Source organism: Amia ocellicauda, chromosome 4 (assembly GCF_036373705.1).
Source record: "Amia ocellicauda isolate fAmiCal2 chromosome 4, fAmiCal2.hap1, whole genome shotgun sequence".
NCBI lineage: Eukaryota > Metazoa > Chordata > Actinopteri > Amiiformes > Amiidae > Amia > Amia ocellicauda.
In genome coordinates, this window is record NC_089853.1 from 29,997,923 (window position 1) to 30,007,363 (window position 9,441).

At 41.7% G+C, this 9,441-nt stretch overlaps 1 protein-coding gene across 2 annotated transcripts; it reads right to left on the minus strand.

Moving 5' to 3' along the window:
- Positions 1-855: 855 nt before the first annotated feature.
- On the minus strand, positions 856-7,153 carry LOC136748243 (uncharacterized). 2 transcript variants are annotated; one of them, XM_066701829.1, is made up of 12 exons: positions 7,088-7,153; positions 5,773-6,478; positions 5,310-5,369; positions 4,641-4,693; positions 4,057-4,201; positions 3,391-3,755; positions 3,036-3,264; positions 2,643-2,754; positions 2,347-2,470; positions 2,123-2,234; positions 1,420-1,532; positions 856-1,271 (listed from the first exon to the last, which is right to left on the minus strand). In XM_066701829.1, the coding sequence occupies exons 2-12, from the start codon at positions 6,466-6,468 to the stop codon at positions 1,202-1,204; spliced, it is 2,079 nt and encodes a 692-aa protein (XP_066557926.1). In that variant the 5' UTR covers positions 6,469-6,478; positions 7,088-7,153; the 3' UTR covers positions 856-1,201. The 2 variants fall into 2 exon arrangements, with proteins under 2 accessions (XP_066557926.1, XP_066557928.1); XM_066701831.1 differs by lacking the exon at positions 7,088-7,153 and adding an exon at positions 6,596-7,048.
- Between the last annotated feature and the right edge of the window lie 2,288 nt (positions 7,154-9,441).

The window sequence follows — 9,441 nt, forward strand, 5'->3', positions numbered from 1 at the left end:
TAACAGGTGCAGGGGGAGTCAGCCTTCAACTTGCTAGGAGGGAGTGCTAACAGTTTTGTGTAACCTTTTTGTACTGCTTTTTAGTGTTATTGATTTATTTTCTCTAGTAATAGATAGTTTTGCTTTTTTTGTTGGTTTTATTTTTGTACTACACTGTGGAATGCCTTTTTCAATAACGTTTTCTTGATCAGAAGTTTGTGGAATCTGCAGTAAAGACATTTGTTGACATCTGTGTCAACTTTTTACAAACTATGGCTACTTACTACAATACCTTAGCAAACAGGCCTGGAGAGTTACTATTCTTAGCAGCAAGTCCAGTTACCATCTCCTGGGACCTCACCGGCCCAGAGCACAAAATGTGCTATATTACTGCAAATGTTTCACATCAAATACCCCCATTAGTACTGGCAGCTACACATACTCTTGGCATTCTATCATTAATTTATCAAAGTATAGTTTTCCATTCAGCCCAATTCATTTCCTAAATTTCTTTATTCATCTTGGATCTTATCGCTTCATCCAGGTCTTATAAAATTTCATTGGGGTTAAGGTCAGATCGCTGGCACTTTCGACACCTCTTGATTTTCCTGAGGTGAAGTCCTGCTAAGAGTTTTTGGTCATAATCATGATGAAAGATCTGTCCTAGAAAGATTAAACTCCATACCAAGGCACAGCTAAAATAGCAAATAATGTAATATTCTAATGTTATTAAAATCTAATTCCAGACATTTTTACAGCACAGCTATGGCAGCCTATGCACTAATATAAGAGTATAAACATGGTATTTAGACATTATCTGGAATGGGGCAGGGGTATCCAGATTCTGACTTAATAATAATTATAACAACATACAAATATAGAGCAGGCTCCTTTATTTATTAGATGACAATCTACAAATTAAGTATTTCAAGTATTTAATTAATTAAGTAACAACTGTTTTGTTCTTGTGGTATACAATCAGCCTGTACACCATATAGCCTGTGAGAACTGATCTTTGACGATTATCCTAAAAGCACTATTTTAATTGTGCAAACATATTTAATTCATAGGATTAGTACATTTTTAGATATGCAATCAGGAAATACATTGAAGTTGCTGTTTATATATTCTATTGATTCAGTGATTCAGCGTCAAGAATCATTCCATCCTGACTCGAAAAGCAAATGTCACAGACGATATCTGTGCCATCCCTTATATTCCTTCATTTCTGCGCAGTCTTTGATTTCCGGGACACAGCTTTTGATAAGTTAGAATACTTTTGACGGTCATTCCTGTTAAAAGAAAGAACATTTTGTATCTTATGCAATATTCTGATTTGTCAAACAGTGCAAATATTGTAATTCCAAATTCCAACACACAGGTTAAAGCAGACAGAGTAAATGGCTCGTCCTATATTTACACATTTCTTCAGCCTCATACCTGCTCATTTTCACTTTGTTCCTGCAGCCCAGACCTCCTTCCCAGTGACTGGAATGTGACCCCCTTGTCATCATGCTTCCACAAGAGACGCATGGTTTCCCATTGTTGTAGGGCTGCAGAGAGAGGACTGGTGAGCACACGTTTACAACACAGCCACCTTCGATCAGTTAAATCCCTTTTTCATAAAGAACCAACTACTTTACATACTAAAAAAGGAAAATAATGATTCCTACCGATCTTGTTTTTTTTTTTTTCCTCTCCCCAGTATTATTTCTGAATAAAGGTACGAAAGCAGTGTATGTAGTTCTACCCTGCTGACAGACCACTTATATCAACTGTGTTTCATTGGAAACACTGTGCTGGCCATAGTGATGTTGTAAGTCTCAAGAGACGTCTCCACTGTACGATACACTCTGACGATGTCTAGCACCAACAGATGTTTATTAAAATTCATTGTACTGTGCGACTCATTCCCTTGCTCTGGGACAATCGGTTAATAAATAAGAGAGATTTCCATTAAGTTTAGCAGGTTGCTCTATTCCCAGATCATTATCAGTGCTGTGTGGGAGCAGAGACATGTGGGAGGCTGAGAAATTAGGAAGACTAAAAGAAGGCCCCTAATCATTACGAAGTGAATGTGTTGAATGTCTTGAATGGCACTTATGTGACTGAGCTGAGGGTGCAGGCTGGAGAAGGAGCTCACCTGCTCTTTGGCACAGAAGCCACAGATCATCCTGGTGGCCATCTCCATCCCATGATCCTGGTCCTCATCATGGCAGGCATCACAGGGGTAAGCCCTGCCACAGCAGGAGAACCTGCCAGCGGAGAGAGGGACAGAACTTAACCAAACTACATGTGCATGATGTGAACTGCTGGTGGCTCTAAAAATATTTCATGGGGCAGTGTGCCGGTTTTGTCTGCACTTACCGTAGCCAGCGGTGACTCTGCTTGAAGTGTTTGCAAGTGCCTTTCTCAGGTAGGGGTTTCCCAAGCTGGACTGCAGGGTCTCTGGGGAAGCGCTTCTGCCTGTTCTGCAGAGAGTCCTTCTGCCCTGAAGTGACAATACAGCAAAGTCAGCAACCCAAGTTCTACTGCAAATATCGCGTGAGCATCTAACAAGATCTCGTCACCAGACTTGTGCAGACAAACAATTAAGGGTGTGGGGACTCGTTTGCATGACGTAATTTGTGCTCTGTTGAAAGGGATGTTTTCAGGGGTCTGACCTGTCCGATTTCTGGGCTGGATGAGTTGGAACGTCGTGCTCTCCACTAGGATGCTCAGCTTGCTGTGACAGTGCTGACAGTTCACCTCCTTCATCTGACCATAGGGCACATTCTAGGGGAACACGGAGATGACAGTCAGTGTTTAAAGCCTCCAGATATCATCCAGCTTTCCATTTTCCCCTTTGATTCATTTGGTATCCCTGCAGTTTTTTTCCTATATCACTGTCTTCCAGGAGTTCGCAGCAGTTCGCACGGTTCATACATGCCTAGCTTTCCAGATGTCATGTAGTGCACCCTACATGACATCTGGAAAGCTAGGCATCTATGAAGGCTGCTTGACAAAGGTTGTACGACTTTCTAATATTGGAAGACAACAGTAGTTCTGCGTTGTACCTGCAGTGGCCCTTCCTGAGAACAGCTAAGGCAGCCCACCAGCAGCTCGCAGTCCTGCAGGACCAGGTCCACGGGGACAGCACCGGTGATGTCCAGAAAGCCCAGGACAGAGCTGTAATGGTGCAACATGCTGGGGCGGAAAGCTGCGATGATAGAGGCACTGCACTTCTCGCACTGCGCTGTGCACGGCAGCTCCCCTCTCAGCGTCAGGTCAGCCGTCACTTTACACCTTTGGGAAGAGAAATGAACACGGGCTCTGACTGAGCTTTGACAATCCAGACCTTCGACTGAGAGAAGAAAAAAAAAGATGCGGCGTATTAAGTGACAGCACCAGCTCCTGCGTTTGCCATCATACCTGTTGCACTGCAGGGACACGGTTATCTCACTGGCGACCACAGTGGCCGTCCCTTCACCCAGCTGTAGGCCCATCAACTTCACCTCAGTGCCCTTCCTTGGCGCCACACTCTTCACATTCTCCACAGGGTGGCTTGTTGCCTCCCCTGCAGAGCATTCCTCACCCGGGGGGGTACCCTCGACACCGCCGCCATCCTCCCCGTCTTCCTCGGAGCCACTGTAGCTCTCGGCATCACTGTCTCCGTCATCACTGCTGAGGTTCTCGTCAAGGTCCTCCGCGGTTTCCTCACTGCTGGCCGCTACCTGAAGCTGCTGATATGGAACAAACTCGATTCCTGATCGCTCGGCATCTATGTCCCTCTTCAGCTGGGTACGGAGAGCAAAAAGAGAGATCAAGTCAGGAAACAAAAACTCTGAAACAAAGTTATTAACGTCACAAAGCAGAACCCCCCCCACAATAAAAAAAAACATTAATTACACACTGCAGTCTCAAGCTTCCATCAAATTGGGAGCATTTCTGATTTCCATTTCACCTGAGCTCCCAGATGGGGAAATTAATCTTTCGAGTCGAGTGCAGGTGATGATTTAAAGAGGCCTAAAAAGGGACTTGATCTGAAGAGCACTAGGCTTTGTTTGTTGTGAAGCGCCCCCTCCCTGCTCGTCTCACCAGCCTGGCTCCCTCCGTGAACAGTCTCTCCATGTTGCGGTCCAGCCAGCGCAGGAAGGGGCGAAATAGCAGCTCCACCTTTCCCATCAGCTCATTGGTGGCATGTTTGCCTAGCAGCCACTCCTGTGATGCCTGGCACACATATCTGTATCAGGGACAATTGGAGGTAAACCTCTTCACACTATAAAATAACTAAAATACAATAGGTCTTTATATGGTCTCCGAGGATGGTCTCGTGATAGCAATGTAGATATACAAGTAAAAATGATTTTGGTGTGAATAGAAACCAATTCCTTTGATTCCTATACATGTATATGCACATATTATTGACTGCGTAGCCTGCAGCATTTGGATTATTAATTTTAATTGGAATGCAGTTAGAATTCCTGCCTACAAGCTGCATACTAATAATTATGTCATCATTTCTATTAAGTATTCTACCTGTAAACTTTTAAGACGTGCCTTCAATGTAATGCTGACATTAAGAATATTTCATTTTACACTTTTCTGTCACCTCCCAGGCAAAGGCCTTCGTTACATTTATTTTAATAAACTGTCACAAAAAGTGGATTGTTTGGCTTCACCTTCCCATAATAGATGGTAAATCCTGATCTTCAGGAATGTCTAGTGTGAACACCTGCGAACAAGAACAGCAATTTTAGGAAAAGGATAACCATAATTGCACATTCTAATTACTTTATGGGTGGTTGCATAATCCTGCATTTGAAAATGAATAACAACCATGCACGATTTGTGATATTTCTCTCTTAAATAACCACTGTATTTCAAATCAATCATTTTCCTATATAGTGTTTTGGATGCAGAAGCATCCCAAAGCACTTTAATCAAAATTATATAATCCTCCTCTCCTAATAATAATACTAAAAAATACCTTTTTGAAAAACCATATTCTTGATGAAAAGGTCATGTAGACCATACTCCTGTAGTTAAAGTGCATTTTGTGGGATGAATTTGTCAAGTATAACTATTCTATATAATCTAAAATGAAAAATGGTAAATGGTAGTGGTAAATATGTAAGGCAATTCCTTAAATACAAATAATTATTAGAGACCTGTATATAATTAAATACAGGACTCATAATATAAAAATAAAATAAGTTACAAAGACTTTAATTTCTACATTTCTGAAGTCCACAATCAGTTATTCAGTACAACATTATTATTTTTTCAACCACTATCCAATACATTCCAGTGATTGACCAAAAAAAAACAAATATTTATTTGACCTTTACCTCTTGAGGATACATCTGTGGGAAGCTAACCATGATGTCAATGTCTTTCAGGTCAAAGGGCTGCAAAGCAAAGACAGCAAATTCAAGGTTTTCCATTTGTTTTCAGTGTAACTTTTTTTTTGGCCACGAAATAAATGGGCCCTGCCAGGCTAAAACATTGTTGGTAAACCATGATTTTTAAATCTAGTTTGACCCTTTTCTTCCTGCTACTTAAGCTGGGCAGTCATCTCTGGTACTGAGTTGCTCTGAGAACTGTTGCCCATGCCTTATTGAAACAGGTGCTTGCTTTAAGTGCATTGCTGTGTGTTGTGCACTTTCCCACACAAATATGCTCGATTCATATAGAAATCGGGGTGATTATTTTAATAATGGATACTAGCTCATACTGGGAAAGGAGTATGCTTCATAGCTTAGTGGCAGTAAAAATAAAGACACAGAATCCATGTCAAATACATAAATGTACCCAGTCGGGGTCAGTTGGCTGCACTGTAACTCTGTAATAGGTCAGCTGTCCATCTTCTCTCTCCTGGATGATCAGTTTGTCCTTGGGGAAGCGCTTGGTCAGCTGGTTGATCTCCGTGTTTCGCAGTTGCATGGCGATCTCGGACGTCAGCTCGCTCAGCTTCACCACATCCTGGACGACCATGGGCCGGGCGACGGGCTCCTTGGGGGTCACCCTCTCACTGGCACTTCTGGGATCCTCAAGAGAAGGCAACTGCTCAGGGTGCCAGAAGCGACACCTGTCCTCCATGGCGCAGTAGCCTGACAGGAAGTAGCGGCATGGTTTTCTGGCCCTCTCTCTCCTGCCCGAGGCACTCCTGGGTTGGGGGCAAGGCTGGTGGCCACCTCCTGCCACATCTCTGGAGCTTTCTCTGTGCGTCTGTGTGGAGTTGTGTCCAGCACCCTGGCCACCATCCTCCAGTTTCTTACACCCTGCAGCTCCCCCGTCTTCCACTCTCTCCAGCCTGTTTTCCAGCCCCTGCAAAGTGTGCTCGTCCTCCTCTCTCTGGTGCAAGAACCGACACCTCCTCCCGAACTGACAGTGCCTGCCCTGGGAGAAGAAGCGGCAGGCGGGGGCGCTGCTGGGCGGCGGACCGGAGCGCCTCTTGTTCTCCTTCTCTGCCTGGGAGGGCGGGGGAGGGTCGTCACTGGCCTCCATGGCGGGTGTGCTGTTACAGAAACAAACAGCAGTCCAATAATACCATGACAGTGTCAACCCAGAAAAGGCTCATATTTACAAGAAACTAAAACAAATGCATCAATTATATATAGGCCTAGTTATTTACGTGCAGCTTTGTTCAGGTTTACCGCGTCAACAACCACAAAACAATCGTCACTTTTCACGACTGATGAGATACTGCCATCGTTGTCTGTTTTTCCCCAGAGTATTGCAAATGTTAAAAATGCAAAACTTTCTATTAATTGATCGTATATTACTCTCCCTAGCTGACATATTAAAAAATGCATATAAACACAGTCGCCATTCCTGTGTGGTTTCTCAACGGTTACGTGTCGTAAACGCTATCCTATCCTTTTATATTTATTTATATAGTATTATGTCTATTATTAATCCCTGTAAAATAATACGTATTTTCGAAGCTGAAAACTTTTGGATGAGGATATCGTGAATGTTGACAGTACACAGATTTGTATACGTCATACAATTGTAACACTAAACAGACTGTACTAAAATAATTATTTACTAAATAATTTGTTCCACTTAACAGAAAAACGTTCAAAAATCAATGGGTGCCAGTACTAGATTTCTCTTGTTTTACCGTTGAGCGTCTGCGGTGTTTACAGTGTGAATATCCTGCACTTTAACCTCACAAGGGCTGTGCTGTCTGTACGCAGCAGCTCCGACTGGAAACATTTCCGTCCGGAACTTTAATACTGACAGTTATGCATCCCGTCTCCATTGTTTTTTTTTTTTAAAGCATTATAAAACTGTTACTGTTGAAATAGTGTGGCTTTATGAACGACTGAATGTGATACACTTGGATTGTTACAGACAATACAATACCTACCTACCTCAAAACCAAAGTGTAGTATTTCAATGGAAGAACAGATACATGGAAATGTGTATGAACTGTACCATGTCACCCAATAAAACATGTTGTAACTTTAAACTGTAACTGGTCCATTTAAGAAGAAAACAAAATCTGTAAAACATTACTACATAAAAGTACAAGATGCAAGTTCACTTTGCATAATCCGTGTGTGTGTGGTTATATGTGTACACAAACACACACACACACATATACCATATATGTTGACTAGCTTGAAAAGCATGTACAACAGAAGATGCAGTCAAATGTATTTAAAAGTACAGTACTGTGCAAAAGTTTTAGGCAGGGGTGAATGCTTTCAAAAATAGACATGTGAATAGATCATATTTATCAATTAACTAAATGCAAAGTGAGTGAACAAAATCCTTATTTGGTGTGACCACCCTTTGCCTTCAAAACAGCATCAATTCTTCTATGTACACTTGCACAAAGTCAGGGATTTTGTAGGCATATAGTCAGGTGTATGATTAAACAATTATACCAAACAGGTGCTAATGATCATCAATTCACTATGTAGGTTGAAACACAATCATTAACTGAAACAGAAACAGCTGTGTAGGAGGAATAAAAAAGCCATACCTCCGATGTGGAAACAAGGCCAAGCGGCTCAACTATGCACGAAAACACAGGAACTGGGGTGCAGTGGACTGATGAGTCAAAATGTGAAATATTTGGCTGTAGCAGAAGGAAGTTTGTTCGCTGAAGGGCTGGAGAGTGGTTTGGGGCTGCATTTTTGCAAATTAAGTTGGAGATTTGGTCAGAATGAATGGTCTCCTCAATGCTGAGAAGTACAGGCAGATATTTATCCATCATGTAATGCAATCAGAGAGGCATCTGACTGACCCCAAATTTATTCTGCCGCATGACAACGACCCCAAACACACCGACAGTCATTAAGAAGTATCTTCAGTGTAAAGAAGACTGAGGAGTCCTGGAAGTGATGGTATGGCCCCCACAGAGCCCTGATCTCATTGAGTCTGTCTGGGATTACATGAAGAGAGAGAAGCAACTGAGGCTGCCTAAATCCACAGAAGAACTGTGGTTAGTTCTCCAAGATGTTTGGGTCAACCTACCTGCCGAGTTCTTTCAAAAACTGTGAGCAAGTGAACCTAGAAGAATTGCTGCTGTTTTGAAGGCAAAGGGTGGTCACACCAAATATGGATTTGATGTAGTTCTTCTATTCACTTACTTTGTATTTTGTTAATTGATAAATATCTATTAACGTCTATTTTTGAAAGCATTCTTACTTTACAGCATTTTTTTCACACCTGCCTAAAACTTTTGCACAGTACTGCATATATACATCTTGTTTATGTTGGTTATTTATTAAAACGATGTATAGATTTGTTCTTGTGTTTATGCATTATGTTTTTCCTTCATATGTCAATATTTTAGTTATCACTGACATCCACCTTAGTGAAAGGCTGAATGACACCTACTCATTCTGTTATGTTTGAGTTCTCATCGTACTTTTGGGGTGTTCTCTGCTGCTTTCCCTGCTGTAATGAACCCTGCACACACTCTTGTTTTACTTGTGGCTGTCTGTACTTAGTTTCTTTCTTCAGCTTCAGTAATTCAGCTGTCAGTTTATTTTTATTTTTTTCATGCTGCCTCCTCCCCCAGGAAAGGCAGTACTTAGGGAGGAATGTGCATTTTGTTTACCCAAAGAAAATGTACACCGCAAAGGGGGAAATCTCAATATTTCACTTTTTTCAGGAGAAAGGCTGTTTTTTTTAAATATTACCCAAAACCCCTTTGAGTTTGTATTTATTCATACCTGGGGTTAGCATGTATAACCAAGGCCATAGTGTCTTAACCTGATTAATAGAGAATGAAGACGTTTATTGAATTGAAAACAAAGCATCTCTGTGGCTGTAAGGGAGCATAAACCTTTATGAAAATTCAAACATTTGTCCCTGCACAATAAGTCTGTAAAATTGAGCATTTCAATTTTAAACAATTATAAAAAAAATATATATAGGAGAGGTGTCGCAGCCTAGCCATTGCCTGGGCATAAACATTACCAGGAGACTCCGTTTATTTACAGTGATAAAGGTCTTCAA